We start from the raw sequence: 23,943 nt of genomic DNA, 5'->3' as shown, positions 1-23,943 counted from the left end.
TTGACCATCTAAGCTCTTAGTCAATAAGGTGCCGCAGTGCCACTAAAAATGCTAAGGCTTATACACTGCCCAGTGCACAATGCTTAGATAAGATCTGCAAGTGAGTTCCACTCAAAACGCATGTGCTAAAATGTGTTTGCTCTTTTTCTTGGTTTAGTTCATCACTAATTTTGAATGAAAAACTGTGCCACGTGGCTTACTGGAAAGAAGCAGAAAAGCTGTTTTTAATAAGCCTGCCTGCTGGAAGGTGAGTGTATGATTACCACTCTTTGTTGTGGACACCACAAATGTATTTTACTGTTCAGTGTTAAGAATTGGCAGTGCGATTTATTTCTTATGAATGTAGAGCGTGGTGACAGCCATAATTGTAGTGTTCCCATTCTACCTATTTACATTACTGCTGCCTTATGATTGCACAGTTCATATTGTGTCACACCACGAGGACACAAATTCTATTTTTGCTGTATCAATTTGTTTATTGTCACAAAAAAGAGGAAGGGCTCATTCTCCCACGAAGAATGATATGTTTCAACCCTTGCAGACACAGAATTCCTTATATTTTGCTTTCCACTCACTTATTTGATAATATGTATTAGTCTGACTTCAGGTGAATGCTCACCACTAGCAGAATCTGGCTATGGAGAGTCTCTCATTTGCCTTGACACTATGGGTGTTTGATTCACCCATGACGGTGATCACTCACAGATGCGCACCACTGCCAAGAAGGCACTTCTAATGCATACTTCTATTTGCAGATTCCTCCCTCACCGGAGAATATCCCAGGCACCAGACTGGATCCAGAAACTTCTGGCATAGCTGTCAGGAGCCAGTAGGGCCTGGCTCCATCTCGATTCCAGAAGTTGGGTAGCACTAACAGCACTAAAGCTATATAGCACTGACCCTGACATCAGTTCACTTTTTTCCGTCTCTTTCAACGTGACTCTGGAGCTTTTGGCCTCAGCTCTGAGGTGAAGAGATTTTGCAACCTAATTTTTTTTTTGGTGGAGCATTATATTTTGGTGGAGCATTATAGTCCCTCACAGACCCATACGATGACTGTTTGTGTTGTCATGCCCCGAGACACAGCACTGCCTCCGCATGAACTCCAACATCATCAAAGAGCGGACCAAGCGCTTCATGGACTGCACAACAGACCGTAGGGGTCATAGGCAGCCAAAGTCAGGGGCCAAATGAGATCCAGGTCACCTTCTCATTCTTTCCCATCTTCCAAGTGTTCAAGGGAGACACCAAAAGAGGCAATCCACTTCAGCCAGGAGTTCAAAAGCCAAGGGTGAGTCACCTTCTTGAACCTCATCCCTGGCCCCTTCCTCGCTGGAACTAGTGGCACTGTCCCATTAGCCTTTGCCAGTGCCACCATAGCTGGCGCTGACAACACTTCCCTCAGTAATGAGGGCGATACTGTCATCAGTGTACAGAGAACTCCTGGGCTGGGTACAGATCTGGCCACCTTTAGAAGGAGAATGACAGTCCCCTCTGGTGCACCTATCATCCCTATGGGACCATTTGGTGCTCCACTCAAAGTTCCACCTTTAGCGGCTTTCAGTTTCCTCCCAGCACTACCTGGCTTCAGCCCTCTCCTGTGCTCCTTGTCAGAGCTGCTCATACAAGCGCCAATCCCAATGCCGACCCTAAAGCAGGCTCTGGCGCTACCCTCAGCAATGTCAATGGCACTGCATCCTGTGGCGACCCTGGGTCCTCCACCACAGTCTCTTCTTAGACCACTTTTACACCCTGTGAAGAGAATGCCACTTATGATAGCCCTGGGCACTCCACCACCACCTCCACCTCCACCTCCACCACAACCTCTTCATGGACCCAGAGATCTGGTAGGAGAGGATCAGCACCTTTTAGAGGAACTCCAGGGAGAGAGAGCTAGTGCCCACAGGCAATATCCGGACACTAAACAAGATCTCATTGGGTCAGACTCGAACCAACAGTCCCTAGCTTTCCAAGAGGGTGCAGATGACACAGATTTTGCGTCGGATCTGCTGACCCTTTGAATGCCAGTTGACTGAATACATTGCCTGGCTTTGAGACTGACCCAACTCATGGCCTAGCACGTTCAGAAACTGATATTTTCCGTGCAGTGCATAATAAAGCAGCTGAAGTGTTGGAATCCCCCCTCCTTCGGTGGAATATCGACCAAACCCCTTCACTGACATCCTGCAGTCAATATCACGTCTGTGGAGCTCCTACTTCCCATTATTAACGGCATTATTTATGCAGTAGAGGACCCTTGGTCTAAGCCAGCAACATGCCTGGTGTTAACTCGGACAATAGCACCACACTACAGCTCAGCTCCTGGAGATCTGGCCTTCTTATCCCTCCATCCCTCTCCACAGAGTTTAGTGAGCCAAGCCTTCTCCCCTACAAAATGTAACCCAGGAGCTTTCCCTATTTCCTGCGAGGGAGTCCAAAAAGCTGGAAGATGTGGGAAAGGCAATGTTTTTGTTAGGCAGCCTAGCATTGCACTCATTAAATGCTGCTTGCCTTTTGGGACACTCCTCTAACGCTCTTTGGGATACTGCAGCTACCAGAGTACTTCAGGGGGCATTTTGCTGAAGAAGTCCAGGATGGACAGGATCCTTCCTATTAGATTATCAGGGCAGACATCAATATGGTTAGCCTAAGGAGGAACGCCTGTCTGCACTTTACTTTTTTCTCAGCTTTGTGGCCAAAAGGTAGACTCAGCGCTTAAATCCTTCAAAGAAGGCAGACCCATGGCTTGTCCTCTGGGACTTCAGTCCACAACAAAGGATTTTCACTTCTTTCAGAGAACTAAAGGCTTCAGCAGAGGTTTTCAATCCAAGCAAAGTCAGTCTGCACTGTCTGGTCAACAGCAACAGACTCCCCTTGTCCATCAGTACAGAACAGAGAGAAGTCAAGTACGACCTTCTTTCTTATCCTCCTCCTCTCCTGCACCACCAGGGAAGCCACAGTAGTTCCTTTGTGAAGGAGCACATGATGTCGGTGGGAGAACTGGTATCCTCTTTTCTACGAGCCTGGCCGGCCTTTACTTCTGACCAGTAAGTCCTTCAAATCTTAGAAAAGGGATATATCCTATCCTTTCAGCAGCAACCCCCCCCCCCCAATAACACACCCCAACACACCTTTACTTCAGGAAGCCATATGTGAATCTTGCAGCAGAGGTGGCCATGCTGCAGAACACATGAAATTTAACAACCTATGCAATTAATTCTTTATAATCATAAAGTAAGAAACATTTGAGAGGAAAAATATATAACCAAAAGTTCAGTAGCGAAAAATGTATTAATGCAGTAATACAAAAGTAGTTCCCTAATACAGTTAATAGAATCACATCAAGAATAATTAAAACAGCATTATAAAATACAGTAAACAAAAAATACACATTTAAATTAAAAAAGTGGCACAGATAAACTCTCATGCTGCAGAAGGAAGCAGTGGAAATGGGGCAGGGGTGATTTGCTCATTACTTCCTGGATCCCATGAAGAACAGCAGTCTGCATCTGATCTTAGACCTAAGGCTCCTGAACCGGTACCAGTTCAGGGAAAAGTCCTTCTTTTCCCTACCTCCTGTGGCCACTCTGATGATGGACACTTCTACCTTTAGATGGGGCGCATCCTGGGGAACTGTAGATCAGAGGCCTCTGGTCATGGGAATAGCAAAGGTTACACGTCAGACTGCTAGATCTCAGGGTGTACTGGCTGGCTCTCAAAGCCTCCCCCCCCCCCCCCCCCATCCATTCACAGTCCGCCCATCAAGAGTTTGACGACCTTGATGTAGTTTATCAATAAAAAGGAAGGAGTGGGGTGGTCTCACTTTCCCTATTGAGAAATACTGAGACAGTGGACTTGGGCGTACCAACAGGGGCAGTTACTAGTATCCAACCATCTGGTGGGTTCATTTGGTGTCAGAGCCGACAGCCTCAGTCAGCATCATCTTGCTGACCACAATTCGTGCCCCCATATAGAGGGTGTTCAGGACATCTTTGACCTTTTTGTCGCTCACAGCAATGCCCATTGCCCAACCTCCTATACCTCTCCCTGTGTGCTGCTCTTTGTCCTCAGAGTATACGTTCTCTCCCAATCAGTGGGCCCGGTTCTGCACCCTCTATCTTGAAGGATTACATCTACATGCATGGACATTGAGCAGGGCCATATGTGTTCCTTTTAGCTTTCCCCTCAACTAAGTCAGTCTATTCCCGGAGATTAAAAACGTGTTTTTTTTTTGTTTTTTTTTATTTAATGCAGCGACAGCGACAGTACATATTGAAGAAAAAAAGGATAACGTGTTACATAGCCATGACAATAATGCACCATTCCAATAACCATACGTAGCCTTTCAGCCCACAACCCACGGGTCGGGCGGCCTATAACTGTTAGTAATTTGGAACCCACATTGTACCAGACAGCATTGGCTATCTTTAAATGTTGCAATCACAACTTTTTTTTACTAAAACCATTAAACAATCCCAAGGTGCCTGCCCATGAACTGCATCAAAGCCTGCCCATAAGGCCCGGCCTCCAACCATGTAGTACTCACTGTACATAGGAAAACTGTCCGCCTGCGCCTGTGTGAGCCGTAAAGTGGAATTGGTCACGCCAATGAATCGTCATCCCTTCTGGTCGTCGTGTCCACCGCCCCTACCAGGAGGGGCCCCCCAGCGCCGTCCACCACCTCCTCTGTTGCAGTCACCCCCGTTGTCTTATATAGTCAAGGTACAATCCCCAAAAGTACCTGGACCGACTTTTGGGCGGTATGAGTTCACTGTAGGTCTCCGATTGCATACAGCAGTGTGTCAGGTCCCTGAGCCACTGCGCTATCGTGGGGAGGCGGCCCGCATCCAACTTATAGCCAGTCTCCTTTTTGCCATAAGCATCCCCATGTCCACTAATCTACGCTGAGCTTTGGGAAGAGTTTTGGAATAACCAAGCAGTGCCAGCGCCGGGGACGGGACAATCTCCACTTCCAGGACCCTGCTTATTTCCTCAAACACCGCCCCCCAGAAGTATTGTACTCCCGTGCATTCCCAGGCCAAGTGCATGAACCTCGCATCTCGCTGACCACATCTATCACAATTTGCGTCATCGCGTAGCCCAAACCTATGCAGCCGTTCCGGGGTGTGATAAACTCTGTTAATATACTTGAAGTGCACTAACCTATGCCTACCATTCAGGGAACTAGACCTAGTGATGGAGCAGCAGTAGCGCCACATATCGTAAGTTATATCAGTACCTAAGTCGCACCGCCAAGCCAGGCGGGCCTTACTGTACATAATATTGGAGAAGCGCTTGACAAGCATGTCGTGGCGAGTTTAACGAATCAAGCAGGCCAGTGCGACGATCCGTCTGTTCAAATACAACCGCCGGTAACGGCAGTGGGGTCCCGTAGATTAAATAAGTTAATAGCCAGGTGTAGAGGCAGGCTCATTCAATCAATTAATCAATCAACCAGCGATTTGTAGAGCACTGCTTATCACCCATGAAGATATCCAGGCGCTGGGGGGAGCTGCTGCTGGTAATTGTCATTCGAACATCCAGGTTTTTAGGCCAACTCTGAACTTCTGTAGGGTGGGTGCTGAGAAGACAGCATTTATCTGCTTCTTAATGGTGAGATTGTTGTCGAGTATGATGCCGAGGTTTCTGGCGTGGTCTCTGGGACTGGGCGAAGTTGTCCCATTGGGGGGTGTTGCTCCCGAAGATGAGTACCTCTGTTTTGTCAGTGTTGAATTTGAGACATTTGTGGGTTGAACAGGGTTGGACTCAGTGAGGACCCTTGGGGAATGCCACTGATGATGTTGTTTGGGCCCGCGGTGTAAGGCAAAAGGTGGACACTCTGGGCTCTTCCGGTGAGGAAGGAAGCAATCCAGTCAAGGGCATTTGCTTGTATCCCCATTTAATGAGTCCATGTCAGAGGATGTAGTGGGAAATGGTGTGCAGGGCTGCGGAGAGGCTAAGGACGATCAGGGCTTCGGTCTCTCCTGGTGTATGAGAGATCGGATGTTACCTGTGGCTACAATTAGGGCGGTTTCTGTGCTGTGATTAGCGCAGAATCACGATTTAGATGAATCCAAGAGGTTGTTGATCTCTAGGTGTTTGGAGAGTTGGCTGTTTATTGCTTTCTCCAAGACTTTAGCTGGAAACGGGAATAGGAAGATGAGCTGGTAGTTCTTGAGTTCTTCTGGGCCAGCGGTAATTCTTTTTAGCAGAGGTTTTGCATGTTTCTATCCTCCTGGAAAGGAGGCAGAAGTGATGGATGCGCTGAGGATGGTGGTGAGTTCCTTACTAATGGTATTACTCCCCAGGTTGAACATGTGGTGGGGGCAGGGGTTTCTGGGTGCTCTTAAGTGGATGGAGCTCATGATGGTAGCAGTGGTTTGCGTGGATAGTTGATCCCACATAGTGAAAATAGTGTCTTAGGTGGAGTCGCTGCCATTGAGGAGTTTCCTCGAAGTTGTCGCTGGTTGGTTGCAAGTCAAAGTGTTTGAAGATGGTGGCGTTTTGTTTTGTAGAGTAAATCTGCGAGGGTGTCGGAGAGCTCCTGCGATGGGGTTACGGTGTACTCGGTTGCTGAGGGGTTGGTGAACTCTCTGATGATGCTGAAGAGTTCCTTGCTGTGGCTGGATCTAGCATTGAGGCGGATGGCTAGGTCTTCCTTTTTGGCATTGTTCAGGCATATTTGATATTTATTGAGAGATACTTTGAAGTTGACTCAGTCGCTGGGTGTTTTGTTGGTGCACCAGATTCCTCGATGCCTTGAAACTGACTGGCTAATTTTATCCAATTTTAAGTAATGCTTGGCCCCGGAAGGTTATGCAGTTGGTATAGTCGAGGGGTATATTGCAGCTTTGTCTGCATTTTTAGGTCTCCAAAACCAACCTTCTTTGTTTAAACTGCCGATAGTTGCCAGATTTTTTAAAGGTTTGATACATTTGTTTCTGCTAGTCCCATATGTCATGCATCAATCAGACCTGAATTTGGTGTGGACATTTGTTATGGGTGCTTCATTTGAGCCCTTATTTACTTTGCCAGTTGAGGTTGCTCACTTATGACTGTGTTTTCATTTGCACTCACTTCAGCCCACCGCACTCTGCAGACTTTGAATGTTCATCTACCTTTCATATGCCTTTTTCCAGAGAAGCTCCTACTGTGAAATAAGGCGGTTTTCCTTCCTAAAATGGTGTCTCCAGTCCATCTTGGGTAATCAATCACTTTGCTCACTTTCTATCTGAGACCTACCGTACCAAGGAGGTGTAGCAGTCACATAGTTAGGACTCCATGCATGCGGTAAACGGTTATATCAGCTGCACAAAAGAGATCAGGCCTGACTGTCAGCTCTGTGTCATGTACACAGGCAGCAAGAAAGGCAAGGCAGTTCAAAAGAGAAAAATTTCCAGCTGGATTATACTGTGTATCAAGATCTGCTATGCTCTGGTGGTGAAACAACTGCCTGAGGTAATCCGGGCCCATTCCAAGAATGTGAAGTCTTCCCCTGCGACTGTGACTAGAGGTGTGTCACTGTGGACATTTTTAAAGCAGCAACTTGAGCTTCACTCCACACTTTCACAATGCACTATTGGCTGTATTCGGAGGTGAAGAGCAATGGCTACTTCGCACGTTCAAGCCCACATGATTTTCTCATGCCTCACTTACCTGGAGCTGCGGGCACCTCCGACTTCTCTTCTTGGTTCCAGCATACCCTGGGACAGACTCCCTGTGCAATCCCCACACTGCGCTGGGATTGGTCTGAGCAGCCTGGAAAGACTCTCCGCTCAGACCACGGAGTCTGTGGGGTTTCTCCAGCCCATCGGTTCAATGCAGCTGGGCTAGAGAAACCGAAGTGTGCATATGTGTTTTGGTCGGCCTGACATTAGTGACATTGTGTAGACATATAGCCATGTTTTTCATACAGCAGGGCTGTCAACTCAATATTACGGATCCAATTAACAAAATCTCTTAAAGACCAGTTTAACCATGGTTTTACTGTTAGCTATGCATAACAGGATAAATGTGAAAAATGAATGGCGAATAGCTAATTGCCTTACACAATACACCAAATGCTCTCTCTTGCCCAAAGTGGAGCACAGTTTGCTATGACTTGGCGGGGGGGTAAGGCTCCCGCCAAGCCATAGCAAACAGCTATGTCCCCGTAGTGCCCCCTGGCACACAGTAGGAGCCGGCCCTCGGGGGGTGGGGGGAGAGGTGGGTGGTTGTCCGAGGCCCATGCATGCCCCCAAGAGGGGGGCTAATGGCACCCCTCCATTCTTATAATTTGCCTCAAGGAGGTGGTGGTCCCCAGGGCTGCAGGGGGGAGCGTGCGGGGCCCCCACACTTCTATCAAACATTGTACCAGGGAGGTGGTGGTCCCCAGACCTGCAGGGGGGGCAGGTGCCCTCCCTGCATTTCAATTTTTTATTGTTCTGGGGAGGTGGCTGTCTCCGGGGCTGTGAGGAGCATTGCGTGCCCCCCTTCCCCGCATTTCAATAATTCGTTGCCTTGGGGAGGTGGCGGTCCCCTGAGCTGCGGTAGATATGCCTCCGGGACTTGGCTCACCCGGGGGCTTTTTTAAACACAACCACGGAAGCCACGCTTGTGTTTACTCTCGCGCATTTGCTGCTGATTGCTGGACGACAGGGGAGACCTGTAGGAAATTCTTCCTCTCAACGCTGCAACTCGCGGAACCCGCTGCGCGGGTCCCGCTTCGACGGGGTGAGCTGAAGAATCAAGGCATCCTGCAAGGGCTGCGAGCAGGCGGAGGCGGAGGCGCAGGACTACCGGTCCCAGGAGCGCCCGCCTGACCGCCCGCCCTCAATTAACACACCTGGGCGCTCTCCCTGCAGGACACGCCCCCAACTGACCGGGGAGAAAAGGCTGCGGGCCAGGAGTAGCAGCGGGACTACTCTCGCGCATTTGCTGCTGATTGCTGGACGACAGGGGAGACCTGTAGGAAATCCTTCCTCTCAACGCTGCAACTCGCGGAACCCGCTGCGCGGGTCCCGCTTCGACGGGGTGAGCTGAAGAATCAAGGCATCCTGCAAGGGCTGCGAGCAGGCGGAGGCGCAGGACTACCGGTCCCAGGAGCGCCCGCCTGACCGACCGCCCGCCCTCAATTAACACACCTGGGCGCTCTCCCTGCAGGACACGCCCCCAACTGACCGGGGAGAAAAGGCTGCGGGCCAGGAGTAGCAGCGGGACTACTCTCGCGCATTTGCTGCTGATTGCTGGACGACAGGGGAGACCTGTAGGAAATCCTTCCTCTCAACGCTGCAACTCGCGGAACCCGCTGCGCGGGTCCCGCTTCGACGGGGTGAGCTGAAGAATCAAGGCATCCTGCAAGGGCTGCGAGCAGGCGGAGGCGGAGGCGCAGGACTACCGGTCCCAGGAGCGCCCGCCTGACCGCCCGCCCTCAATTAACACACCTGGGCGCTCTCCCTGCAGGACACGCCCCTCCCACCCTAATCCAGGCATTATAAAGTTAACAGCTCGTTCCCGTGGCGCGGGAGCGACCGGGAGAAGCCCGGGACAAGGGCGGGTCCGTCTGTGGCTGTCCGGGGACTACCGGGGACGGGACGGGCCATCCCCCTTACACTTGGATCCTGTGACTGGTGAGGATAAGTAATTACTCTTTATCCTTAGTAATACACACTTTTTGCTTGTGCACAAACGGTGATCATGTCTACAAGGGGCAGCCGGAGCAAAACTGCCGCTGGAGGAGCCAAAGTGACTGGTCCCATTGACAATTTTATTGCAAAAGCAAATGATGCAATAGACCAGGGTATATCCTTACTGAATCGACGGGTTTCTTTAGAGTTGGCAGAAGCAAAAAGGTCATCATTGGGTCTGCTAGCTAATGCGAAAACACCCCATCGAGACCCTGAAAAACTTAATAAACCTGTTGTAATAGTGGAAAGACACAGCATGCCAAACACTGTTGATTTATCTGCAACTCAGTCACTATCAGAATCACTGTTGAGCCTGGAGAAGTCACCAAATTTAGATCTGATGGAGGACTTTAATACACAATTAGATATTGTAACTGAGTCCATTCCATCAGTGAACCTTGCAAACGGTCTAGATCCAATTATGATAGAGGTATCGCAAGCCATTTTTAATACTGAAAATACCTCTATCGTGAATGACACATCAAATATAAATTTGGACCGATCTGTTGTTCCCGACATACCCATAGTTACCAGCAGTAATACTCTGAATGATTCAACTACTATCTCAAGGAACTTGAGAGGCTTGAGGGAGGGGGCTGTACAAAAGCTACCTCAACATAAGCCAGTCACAATTGCACTCAGTTCTAAGGGGAATCCACAGGGTCAGAAAAGGCAGGGGAAGGACCAAACAAAGAACAGTCTTAAGAACAGTCTTAAGAAAGGAAGTAAGAAAGGAACTGTGGATTCTGTATGTGCTGGGGAAATGCCCAGTTTAGCCATGTTGTGCAAGGATTGTACCTCCAACAGCCAATTAATAATGAAGGTTGGAGAACTTGTCACTGCTCATCTTGCCACTAAAGACACACGACTGGGACTGATAGAAAAACAATTGAATGAATTAAGCACCATAATTAAGGGACCTCCGGCCAAACCACTAAAACCCACTCCCCCTCAGCAAAAAATCCCCCAGCCAACGCCTAGAACTAATCTACCCCCTACTGCCACAACTATTTCTAAGGCAGTCCCGCTGGCTAAAAATCTGTCAACAAAACCAATAGTGCAAACCCCAACTGCAAAACCCCAAGATAATAACAAAAATACTGCAGGGGATAATCCCACTATTGGTAAAGATAAAGCCAATGAGGCAAATAAGGGAAATGAGTGGCATAAAGGGAAAAATAAACGATTTGCTGCCAATCTACCCCCAGGCTCTAGTCCCTATGTCGTAGTGATGACAGGAGTCCCTGAGACCCCCGATAACATAGATGAGCCATCTTGGTCGCTACTTAACAAGGTTACACATTGGCTGAATAATAATAGGCCTTTACCATCATACTATGTAAGTAAAATCTTGACAGTACGAAGAGTACCCTGGGTAGGCCAAGAGAAAAAGAGAACTCAAGGTGACTGTATTATTATTAATTTCAATGACCCGCGTACAGTGGATTATATCTGTTCTTGGGTTAGCGAGGGATATAACGAGGGCATTGAGACAAGGCACCTCTCATATTTCTACCCGCCAAGAGGAAATCTCAGACAAGAAGGTTACGATGATTATGATTATGGTTTAGACGAAGGGTGGACCCAGGTAGGACAGAGAAATAATTGGGGAGAATGGGGAAATAACCATAGGCACAACAATAATAACAATCATTGGAATTTCCAAAGACCCCATTTAGCAAGGGATCTAACTTGGGGGTTCCCCACATCCAATAGATTCAATGCTTTTAATACCTTGGACATGGTAGACTGACTCCCATCATCAACCGAACTTCAAAACAATCCACCAGTTGTTAGTGTTAGAGACAAAAACATCAATGAGCCTCAGGTAGGAAGCATACAAATAGATGAGATATATGCTACACCAGTACAAGGATTAGTTAACGCATTGGGTCAATTAGCTCCCTTTGGAAAAGAAGAAGAATATGCCATTCCCTATGACTTGGCGATACAGGAAGGTAGTGAACACCCAAAGGAGTATAATAAGGAGTTTAAGATCTTAAGCTGGAATGTTGCTGGATTACAGCAAAGGGTCTCTGATCTTGAATGGTTAAAAGTTATTTCCGAAAAGGATATAATATTATTCCAGGAAACTTGGGCGACAACAGCGGTGCATATAGAGGGTTTTCACTGTTATTGTATTAATGCCAGAAAGCCTGTCTTTGGCCGCCCGATTGGAGGTTTATTGATGGGGTTCAAGATAAGCATAGGAGGGTCCATAAAACTGATTCATTCAAAAAATCCAAATATTCAAATAATTGAGTATACTCGAAGGGTTCCATACTGTCTCATTAACTTTTATAACAATGATTTTAGTTCTACTCCGAATAGGAATTTTATTGAACTTTTCGGAGAACTATCTAAAATAGCAGAAAAGTTTCATTATCAAATAAGCACCAGGACAATATTGGCTGGAGATTTTAATGCCAAGTTTATAACACCAAAAACGAAGAATGCACAAATAGATAGGGCATACAAACGGGGCAAAGAACTAGAACGCTTCCTTAATGAACACATCCTAATCGATATAATGGATGTTGACAAAAAGGAGCCACTTATCTATATCCCAACCTTTAGAGGAAGAGATTTTTCTAGTACAGTGGATTATATCTTCATGTCCTCTGACTTAATAAATAGAGTTAATAAGGTCGGTGTCCTTGAAACTGCCTTTGGGGACCATAACGCTTTGGTGGTCAACATTGGCTTAGGCCCCCCGAATGCCCTTGTTCGTTCCCTGGGGGCAAGGGATATTACGGTTTTAGCTAACAAATTGAGGTTAAAATGGCGAGGGATAAATAGTGGACAAGTAACGGACACTATTATAAGTAACCATGGTCCGCTGCTTGAATCATGTTCTCTGGATGATGGGAACCATTGCAGAATAGTAACAGATTTTTCTAAACTCTGCAACACCATTAAATCCCTCTTAAGCGTCCCTATCAAACCAACTGTCCCTGAGCCAAGGTGGTTCGACCGCCATTGCTCGGCAGCAAATAAAGCTCTTCGCAGAGCTTTAAACTGTAAACCGAGAAGTAAAATAGACGTGAGAACCGCTAGATCAAATTACAAAATAGCTATAGGCTCAAGGAAGGCTGCTCTACTAACTGAGCAATGGGAGGCATTAACAACTGCTGCTACCCTGGGGAGCAGCACCACTTTTTGGCCTGCCGTTAAAAAGATGCGGGATATGGGTAAGCAATTAACCCCGACTAGTTGTACCATAGCAAGTGAGCAATGGGAATTGCACTTTTCCAAAATATATGCCACTCCTGGCGCGGTTTTAGAGGATTATACACCAGGAACATTAGAATCCCTAGAAATCACTGTGGGGGAAGTCACCGTGGCTATTAATCAGAGCCTTGGTAACAAGGCTCCTGGGCCCGACGGCTTCCCAATAGACCTAATCAAGCACAACCCAGAACTCTGGGGAAATATTTTTGTCAACCTTTTTAACAGTATACCGTTTGCCCCAATACCCGCAACTTGGTCCACGAGCATAATAGTGCCTATTTATAAAAAGGGCGAAAGATCTGATCCCGCAAATTATAGGCCTATTTCGCTCCTGGACAACACTTTAAAGATCTTGGGTAGGGTACTCTATAATAGAGTTAATGACTGGGCTGAGGAAATGGGGGTACTCGACCGTTGCCAAATGGGTTTTAGACGCAAGGTGGGAACCATCGAACAATGCCTAAATTTAAATCTCTTAATTAGCAAATATAATATTGCTAAGGCATCACCCATTTATCTGGCGTTTATGGACTTATCGTCCGCATTTGACCTGGTGAACAGGTCAAAATTGTGGTCGATTTTATTGTCTTATGGCCTGGATCCCCCTCTGGTACATTTCCTTGCCTATGTCCATAAAGACACAAAGGCACAAGTACGGATTGACATGGAGGGTACACTCTCTGGCCCAATTAATGTAGAAAGGGGGGTGAGACAGGGGTGCGTTTTAGCACCCCTGTTATTCATCATCTACATAAATGGCTTAAGAGACTCCCTAAAAAAGGTTACCCAAGATGTCCCTAAAATTAAAGGTTGCCAACTACCGTGTCTCCTATACGCGGATGACGCTGTGCTCATGGGATTAACACCTAATGCCCTACGGGCACTAGTCAGGGATTTTGCATCATATATGGGGAATTTGGATTTAAAAGTAAATTTTAAAAAATCATTTATCATGTCTTGCGGGCCGGGTGCTAAGCAATTAAACTCTATTACGATAGGAGCTGATAAGTTACTCCTAACTAAAACTTTCCCATATTTAGGTATGGTCTTTGCTGCGAACGGCCTGTGGAGTGGGCACATTGCCCACGCCACAGGCAAGTTCTCAAAGGCCATAAACTCAATTTTATCTCTTCCCAAACCGAGGAAAGTGGGAGCAACTAAAGCAATTTTAAAGATTTATAGGCTCCAATGCATCCCAGTGGCAACCTACGGTGCCGAAATTTGGGGGTCGGTAAAAACCCCCTCAATACAAAGAGAAGAAAATCGGCTCTGTAGGAAGCTACTGGGTGCTCCCATCTCATCATCAGGGTTTATCTGTCACTCAGAGCTGAATGCACCATATATTAGTGACTTTATTGCAGCCAGGCCTGCACTATTTTGGTTAGCCATCTGGGTAAATGAATATGCTAGCCTAACACATGATATTTTGAGAGAATGTTTAGCTTGTGATAAATGGAATAAGATCCCATGGTTCCGTGGCGTACAAGAGAGTCTGTCTAGCATAGACAGGGGCAACCTCTTTGAGAATCCATCTCAAATACAGAGGACTGACAAAAAAGTAGTCCAACTTGAACTGTATGCCAATTACAGGGAAAAAAGATTGTCAGAAGAGATGAAGAAACAAACTGTTGTGTCCTATATTAACAATGGCTTATTAACCCAGCAATTTCTGTTGTATTTGACACTACCAATGTGTTACTGGGAAAGATCTCTATTGTTTAGAATGAAAGCAGGAACGGTAAAATTTTTACTTTGTTTTCCTCTGGGACACACCGTAGATGACAAGATTCTGTGTCCTTGTGACGGAACAAGCAAACAAAATGATCTACATTTCTTTTTCATGTGCAAGTTTTATAAGAAATATATTAAATGGTTCCTAGCACCATATTTTAAAAAACGTAGACCCATTTCCCTGAATCAGTCTTATTTGATGCTTTTAAAATTGGAGGACGATGAACTTATATTTAGGACAAGTTGTTTTTTAAAAGTAATTTTTAATGTACGTAGAAGTATGGAAAACCCTTGAATTATTAATGATTATTGTTCCTCTCTTGCACTTTTGAAATGCGTGACTTAGTAAATGCCCTAAATAATGTTTTATAGTGTCTATTGTACCTTTGTAGTTGTAATTGTAAATGTCAAATTGTTTTTTAAAGTGTGCTTTTATGGATTTTTGAAATCCGAATAAAGATTTTTGAAAATTGAAATTGAAATTGTGTTTTAAAAAAAATTTCCCGGCTTTCGTCAGGACCTCGCTGTAACATTTATTTTTTAATGCTTTCTTTTTGTGGTGGGGTCCCAGAGGGATCCCAAGACCATTACTTGGGGCTCAGGGTATTCCTACCCTTCCCCCTTTTCATTATTTTCACTTTTTTGGGTGCGGGAGGACTCAGTGAAGCGAATCCCAAGGTGGCTGCCATCACATCCTGGTTGAAGTGTTGGCAGCCAGACAGAACTGTGCATTTCCCTGCACAAGCTCATCTTTTTTTGCAAAGGCTTCGCGACCAGATTAACTATAGTTGTCAACTTAAAGAACCACTGAGTGGTTTTACACCAAATAACAAAAAGCAAATCTACCGAACAAAAACTAGCTTTCTGCTAAATTTGTTGTAATTCCGTCCAGTGGTTCAGGCTGCAGGTGTGTTGACATGTCCTATGGTAATTAACACTACAAATGCACCCATTTTCCAACCCCATCTTTCTCAGCCCCCACTTCACAAATCACCCCAAAACTTTCTGTGTGCACCAAGAATCACCAGAGCACTTTTTTAGAACATTTCATCAAGATTCGTCAAACGACCCCAAAGTTATAGGCAAATCAAAAAATGCTTTTCCTATGGATATTTATATATCAGTACAGTAGCCAGTGTACATCTACTTGCTGACCACAAATTGAATTCAGTCATGGCTAAGGAATATCTACTTGCCCACTAACAATCTGGGTTTTGTCCTGGTTTTAAAGTAGAAACAGACACACTACAAATCTTAGATCACATGAGCTGCTCTCTGGAGGAATGTATATGTTTGTTTACTTATTTGCTTATCAACACAGTCATGGCAGTGTCAAGCCAAACTCCAGAAGACAACGTGAGCTTTCATAGGAAGGTTCATCTTTCCTCACCATCAGTCACTTAGGCCCAAGGGCTTATCTACAGTTTGGTGGAAGTGAGGCTTCGCCACAAATGTCATGGATGTCCCATCCCATCATTTTACAAGTGCATTATAGCCTATGGCATTTGTAATATGGTGGATGGGATATCTGTCACATTTTGTCGGAGCATCCCGTCCGTCAAACTCTAAATAAGGTCCTAAGTCATGAAGATTTGAATATAAATCTCAGAAAGCTTTGTCATGTGATGTCCCCTTTCCTCCCCAGCCTTATTCAGCCAATACTTGGAGCCAGTGAGAGTTATCTAAGGTGACATGGATGTCTCCATATATTAATATACAGACATTAAACAAATCTACCTAAATACGTTAAAAATTGGAGACCTCTCCACTCTTCACATTTTGTCTTCACAGACTGCATTCATGCATGCATACCAGGGAATTTGCTCATACTGAGCCTGCAAAGTGTGAAGTTTCTCCTCTTCACAGCCACGCATAGAAATTAATCTGACTTATCCCTACTAGACATAATGAATGTGTAGGACTTCTCCTCTCTCTCTCACACACACTGTGAAATTGCTCAGCTTCACCCTGGATTCTGCTCTTGCCTAATCACTCCAGATCTATTGAAAACAGCTATTTAAGTTATTTTTGTCTCAAGGTAAAACTTGGTAAATGCTCCACAGTCCTCACTTGTGTTCCTCAAAGCGATACTCCATTCAGCTGCCAAACTGCTATGGCTAGTAAAATGGTACCACATGAACTCGTTTTTCATGACCTCTTTAAGAAATTGTGTTGTCGGTTGACTGAGGTGTGAGACCTAGTTAAGCAGCAGCCACCATCCTTGTCAGCGTGAGGGACACGCCAACACTAAATCAACCTGTGCTCAACGCTCTGGTAGCTTCGCACAGAGCAGTCAGGCTTAACTTAGAGACAAATGTGTATAGTATTTGTGTAACACTTCAAACAGTAATAAAGTGAAAATACCACACAAAAATAATCCCACAACTAGTCAGAAAAATAGGGTGATTTTGTAATAGATAAAACAATACCAAATGACACAAATCCAATCAGCCGAACCAGAAATAGACAATTTTAAAGATTTCTGTGAAATAGTGCCAAAAAGCATAAAACACCCAATGTGGATATCTGGTCACACCGGACCCGTCAATAATCACAAATTTAGGCCAACCATGATGGAATGAGGTCCGGCTACAGGAGCCTAGGTAGGCCCGCTAAACAAAGTATCTTAAATTCTAGTTTGCAGAGCGTTGCGAGGATCTATGTCAACGATGCGTCACACAGCCAAAGTGATGCCTCGGTTCCAAGGTGCGACGAGGCTGTGATGCGAAGTCCTGTGTCAAGGATGCATCGCACAGTTGGGGCGATGCATCAGTTCTGAGGAGCTACGATGCAGAGTCCATGGTCATAGTTGGCTGCCGTCAACAGGGGATTTGAGGGCCGGCATTTAGGATTTGTTGCGCAGCTGCAGTTCTGAAGAGGTTGCGGGCTTCAGTGGCAATGCGGGTCTTTGCTACAGGTCCTTTCCACACCGCAGCAAAGTTGGTTTTGCTCTGGGTTGTGCTGCGCAGAAGAGAAGTGTCGGTTCCACTGGATCCAAAGAGGCTAGTAGAGCATCTTGGTCCCATTTCCAAGGACCCAGAACTGGGGAGGTACCCTTTTGCAGGGTAGACTACAGATGGTAGAGACTAGGTGCAGCTGCAGGGTTGTTGGACGCCTGTTATGTCCCTGAGGCTTCAGATAAGGAGGCCAGTCAATTAGCTCTTGAAATTACTCTGGGTTCAAGCGATGCAGGTCTGGTCATTTTCTCCCAGGCAAGTGGTTAGCCGGAAGGCACTGCAGGGCAGCAGTCCTCCAGAGCAGCAGTCTAGCAGAGTAGCGCTCCTTTCAGAAGTATAGCAGACCTTCTGACTGGCAGAGTATCCACAGGTTCAGAAGTGTATTGAAGAGTTCTTGTCTAAGGTCCAGTATTTATAGCCAGTTTTACCTTTGAAGTGGGGAGAAGCTATTAGAGCCAGGCCTTTTGAAGTGCACAGGTGCTCTGCATTCCTGGCCCTGGCATCAGACTAGCTACAGGTTATATGCAGCCCTTTCTATTGAGGTAGGACACAGCCTATTCAAGTGTAAGTGGCACTGAGTTCAGTTCTTCCCTGCCGCCCTCCATGGTGGCCCATCCAGGAACACCGAAGCTCCCTAATATGTGTGGCTGTCTAGGAGGAATATACAAAGTCCAACTGTCAACTACTCCCCAGTCATGTGACCCAGAAACAGGCTGCAGCCATCAAATGGCTGAGGCAAGAACATGCCAACTTTCTAAAAGTGGTGTATACAAAATTGTAATTAAAAATCTGACTTCACCATAAGTTAGCATTTTTCATTACAATTCCAAAGATACCAAACATTAACTGGGCACCTGTTCCCATTTGGAAATTACACGTATAAAATATAATACGGTAACTCTAAAGTTATCCTATGGGAGAGGTAGGCCTTGCAGTAGTGAAAAATTAATTTAAGGGTTTTTCACTACCAGGATATGTAAAACTTAAAAATATATGCCCTCATTTTTAAGTAGACTGAACCCTGCCTTCCGGGCTGTCCAGGGCGTACCCTAAGGCTGACTTATATGTGTTAAAAAGGTAAGTTTGAGCCCATCAAAATGTTTATTTTGCCATGTCGACATGGCAATTAAAACATTACACACACATGCTGCAATGGCTGGCCTGAGACATGTTTAAAGTGCTACTTAAGTGGGCTGCACAATCAGTTCTGCGGCCCATTAGTACCATTTATTTTACAGGCACTGGGCACAGGGAGGGCCACCTTACTAGGGACTTACAAGTAAATTAAATATGCCAATTGGGTATAAGCCAGTCTTACCATATTTTAAGGAGAGAGGACAAGCATTTAGCAGTGGTAAAGTGCACAGAGTCCTAAGGCCAGCAAAAACTAAGTCAGCAAACTGGAGGTCTGAAGGCAAAAAGTTAGGGGAATTTAGGGAAGCATAGTTGGAATATTTAAAGATCTTACACAACTGATACAGGTGCACCACAAAACTGCACATCTCAGTCCCACTAACACATGCAAAATGGAGCCATTCACAACCACACTGTATCCTATTACATACATTATAGGACTGCACTGATCTTGCAGAATACTGGTTGGAAGTATGAAACACAATGATCTTGACCTGTGACTGTACGCTCAGAACGTCTTGCTATCTTGCCCTATGTAGAAGACGTTATAGATCTCTCCAACCACCAGGTTGAGCTCAAACTCATTAGCTGCAGCCATGATCTGCATAGTGGGACACAGAAGATCCACAGCATGACCTAATCATGGAGAATGGTGGTCTGAGATGTTATACATCGCAGCTTGTGGACGCATTATCCGGCACACACAATATTTCAGATTATATTAATGACAGTACTCTGTCAGTCTGACCCAAAGAAAGAAAAAGAAGGAAAATTCCTCTTGACACAGGAAACACGGGAAGTGCATTTATCTAGACATTCATTAATTTATTTCATAAATATCAAAGTACCATACTTAATACACAAAGTTGCAAGGACTAAAATACTTCATTCTTGTTAATACAGTCAAAAAATCTCTACAGTGAAGGATATAGTAGTCCAGTCTTTGTTGTAAAGAGCATGAGAAACAGCCAACGTGCGTTTCGTCACCACCGTGACTTTCTCAAGGCTCAAAATTGTACAATTTGTTCGGAGAAGTTGGACGGCTGGACAGGTGTGATAGAAATAAGTCTGTAATAGCCGCATACAAAGTCTATTAATGGTATCTAGGTCATCTTCGGTCTCCGTTGCCATAGATAACACATTTAGTCGTAACCTCAGAGGATCGTATTCATGAACTATATGTCAAAAAGTATTCTTCGTAGAAACGATGGACGATGATCAGTACGGCATCTAGGGTGCTATGATAAGTCCCTCATTTCCTCGCCGAAAACAGTCTCCTCCGGTCTTCTGCGCCGATCATCAGATATCAGCGCGGAAATGAGGGACCTTCTGTCTTGTAAGAGAATCTCCTAAAGCTTAAAGAAAGATTTGGAATGCAAGAATGGGGATCATGATGTTTTACCAAGAACAAATGTCCTTTGCTTAATAAAAAGGAAAGTGAATACATGGAGTATTTCCCAGTAAAGGTGCTGGATATAAACATTATGTGAATTAAAGAAATACCCCATAAAAAGGATACCGCCCGACCATCCTATGAGATAATAGTAATCCGCAGTGAATTGTGCGAAATAGATGGCCCTAGCAAATATTCTAGGTGAATCGCAACAGTTTTTTTGTATAAAAAAGTAATTGTTGAAGTATAGTTATTTGAGCTAAAGAGCTTTTAACCCCTTCCGCGCTCATGACGAGCTGAGCTTGTCATGAGTTACGACGCTCGTACGCTGATGACGAGCTGAGCTCGTCATGTAACGCGGCTTTTGAAAAAACGCAGCACGCAGCGGGAAAACCGCTAGCGCGCATGTGGTTAAAAGTAAAATGGTTTTTGCTTGCACCGAATTTCAGCCTGTGCACTGTTAAATTGAAAAATATAATTAGGTTTGTTTTTTCTAGCGTTCCCCTGCTTCATCTGAAGAACATGGTGGCAGAAGTTGTTCAAACTTTAAAAGTTATGTACGGCTCCTTGGTCAGGTGAGTTGAAGTATGTTTTCTATTATGCAAATTAATGGGAGAAGACTATTTTGGGCAGGTCGATTCACATGGGTACACTATTCTAAAGAGAAGATCAGACCAGTATTTGATTCCTCCTCAGACCTACAAACTGATGCAGGTACATGTGTTTCCAAGTGTGCACCCAACAGTTGCGAACAAGCATTGGCAATGCCAGTGTGTCTGGCTTGCCTTTAAAATATTTATAACAAGAGTCTGGTGGGACCTTTTTTTCCCCATGTATGCACATTTGTGAGCAGGCTATATAGCCGATTTAACTACAGCTTAATGCGGTCATTTATACAAAGTACCCATCCACAATATACAGTGGGTTGGCAGTAGACAGTTAAGCTGTCTGTAGCAAGCACTAAAAATAAGATTATGAAACGCAATCTTGCATAAGGGCTTAACTGAGGATGTCCTTGGCCCTGATAACTTGTCTAAAAACAACTTTAATACAGATTGTCATTGGATAGGTGTACAAAAAGCTCTCGTTAATATTTGTGGTTATTGCTACAGTTAACGACAATACACTATCATGAAGCACACAGAACTCTCTGGCACAACATAGTAGGAAATTCCAAGATATACAATAACTCCTTTGCACATAAACAGGAGACATCACAGCTCTAAAGTAGTATCTTCAGAAAAATGGGAGGCATTCTTATAAGCGTTGTTGCTTTGGTCGAGTTACATATCTATTACGTAGAATGTTGAATGGAAACCAAATATTACTGTTTAATTAATAGTGCGGATTTGTAAACACCATGTCTGGTGTCAGAGCGCTGTTCAAATGTAATGCAGGTATGGCCTTCTAATCTGTTAGATCTGCAAAAATGTTGGGCTTCAGGTACCTTTGCAGAGTTGGGTTAAAGTTGGAGTTATTAGCAATATTCAGATTCTGAAGAGTTCAGAGTGGAGTAGTTATTAGTAAGTAGTACTGATTATACAAGACAGTCATATTGTACACAGTGTTGTGCAAGCTTTAGTAATTTCAGAGCCAACATTGGAGTTGCAACTGTTTTTAAATACAAAACTAGCCTGAAGATTGTGTGTAGTCCGGAAACCTTTGCTAGTAAATCTTTTGGGTACGTTTTTGCAACAAAGAAACAAACTCATTTTAGAGTGGTGTAGAAGTGTAGTAGACTAGCACATATGGGGAACGTGGTGAAGATTATGCTGGGAATTGGGCTGTAAGGCAAGTATTTCCAACAAAATATGGGTAGTTAGTCCTATCGCAAGTATGTGGTGAACGCAGAGAATACATTCTATTATAGGATTATAGATGGGCATAGTTGGTTATCCTGCAGAATAGGAAATATTTCACACATGAAGGCGAATTTACTCAGTGTTGAACACGTTTGAGCAATTTTCTGGAGGGGATCAGATCTTTAAAAAGGAATGAACAGGAAGGCTAAAGTTATATCATGCCCATGTATATGAGATTTCAACAACAAAGAGGATGTTAGACCTTGACTATTTGTGAGTTGGAAGATGCTACTAGATGATCCCTGCAGGTTTTGCAACTTGTGGGAGAGACTTTCATATTGTGCATCTAATCCAGGGAGAAAACTTGTGGATGGTTAGTGTTTTCTTTAAATTTACTGTTTAGAAACAGAGTACCTTCTTATTGCATAAGTTGTAATACATCTTGGATTGAGGTATAGTCAGTATGTCGTCAAGCCCCCGCAATGTGTTTGAGACAAGATGAGGCTGATTTGTCCCATGTCGATGTGTCAGCTAGGTAGACTTTGACAATTCCTATATAATGAAGCACCGTGTACCATACAAAAGAAGGGAACCCACTGTACCTGTATGTCAGCAAACCAGAATCTCAAGTTTCCCACTTACTTGCATGAGTAAATCCTCCAGTCCAGGCATTTTCTTTGCAATTTGTCAGTTGTATTCCTAGTTTTATAATGGGTTAATTAAGACTATTAATCTCAGCATATAATGAAAAACATGCACTGCATGAGCGACTCATGCATGGGCCTTCTCACTTAAGAGAACTCAGAAACCTGTCTCTAAGAGAGAGATGTGTGGAAGTATAGGATCTGTGTATGATCTGTAGTGAACCAGGTAGAGATTAAGTGCAGGGTGCTTAAAGAAACATCAGTTATTTTTATTTGACTTTAGTGACCCTACTGATATTGAACTGACGACGAGGCTTTTTGGGGCAATTTATTTATTTATTGATTTAAGCAATTTGTAGAGCGCACAAATACCCTTGGGTGTCTCGGCGCATTCCTTTATTAACAATTTGAATTTGGTTTGGGTTGCTTAGCTGTAATTAATCTGAAAAGTATGTTTTTTAGGAGCAACCTAAAGTAAATTGACCTATATATCTAAAATATTGTTTATGGCGTTGAGGCAAAACTAGTGAAATGTTCATGATGCTAATTTCGACCACTCCACATCTGTTTGCAGATTGATTCTTACTTGCCTCTGGAGACCTTCGCCAGCTAACATTAAAGACGTACCTTTGATTCCTGATTTTCAACTACGCCTGTAGTTAAATAATTTATATACTACTTTTCTTGACTTTCACTATTAGGCCTCTGTTTTTTCTTCAACAGCACAGTCCAAAAGGATCTTTAATGTTTGAAAGTAACCCTTGGGTACATTTCACTGTTACAGCCTTTGCCCCATCAGTTACTTTGGAATTGTTCGACCTCATCTAGCTGTGCTATATTTTAGTCTCTAGACCATATGTCCTTTTGAATATATTTATCTACAACCAGTGCTTAATTTGTGCAGAATTACTAAGATTGCCAAATTGGGATTTCACCATTTACTCTGTGCCCCTTTATCGGACTCTTGCAGGTTATATGTCATCTTTACCATCTCCTTTGTCTTTATTTTCCTGTCTTTCTCTTTCCCATTCTTTCCTTTTCTGCCTTTTTACTCTCCTGCTCTGGTTCAAAGTCTAATCAAGAAAGTAGGTCCCCATCCCCAGAAATGAGTGCTGATGGGCTCCACCTGCACCCACCAGCTCAAATGAATTATTGTCTACAACTACTTTGATTTCCAAGTCAGAGCATTGTGGATTTAGTGTGGGGTAGGCTGGCTGGTCACTCACTCACTCACGAGCAAGGTTTGGCTCCTGATATTACCGTTGTCCCCCCACATAGGCCAGTCTACAGCACTACAAAATGAAGATCCTGAAAACTGTCAAAAGTCCAATAATGGGGAAATTACTGCTGCCTTCACTACTGGCCACATATACGACCGCTGAGGCG

At 44.6% G+C, this 23,943-nt stretch overlaps 1 protein-coding gene across 2 annotated transcripts in view; it reads left to right on the top strand.

Annotated features, from left to right (window-relative positions):
• Positions 1-23,943, top strand: part of INTU (inturned planar cell polarity protein) — a 317,576-nt gene that overhangs the window by 130,694 nt on the left and 162,939 nt on the right. For both annotated transcript variants that reach the window (XM_078676800.1, XM_078676799.1), the window contains exons 6-7: positions 158-247; positions 20,609-20,686. In XM_078676800.1, coding sequence (XP_078532926.1) covers positions 158-247; positions 20,609-20,686 — 168 coding nt within the window. The remainder of the gene's footprint in view (positions 1-157; positions 248-20,608; positions 20,687-23,943) is intronic.

Source organism: Lissotriton helveticus, chromosome 2_1 (assembly GCF_964261635.1).
Source record: "Lissotriton helveticus chromosome 2_1, aLisHel1.1, whole genome shotgun sequence".
NCBI classification, from domain to species: Eukaryota; Metazoa; Chordata; class Amphibia; order Caudata; family Salamandridae; genus Lissotriton; species Lissotriton helveticus.
The sequence above is the reverse complement of the archived record's forward strand: the minus strand, read 5'-3'. Positions and strand labels throughout refer to the sequence as shown.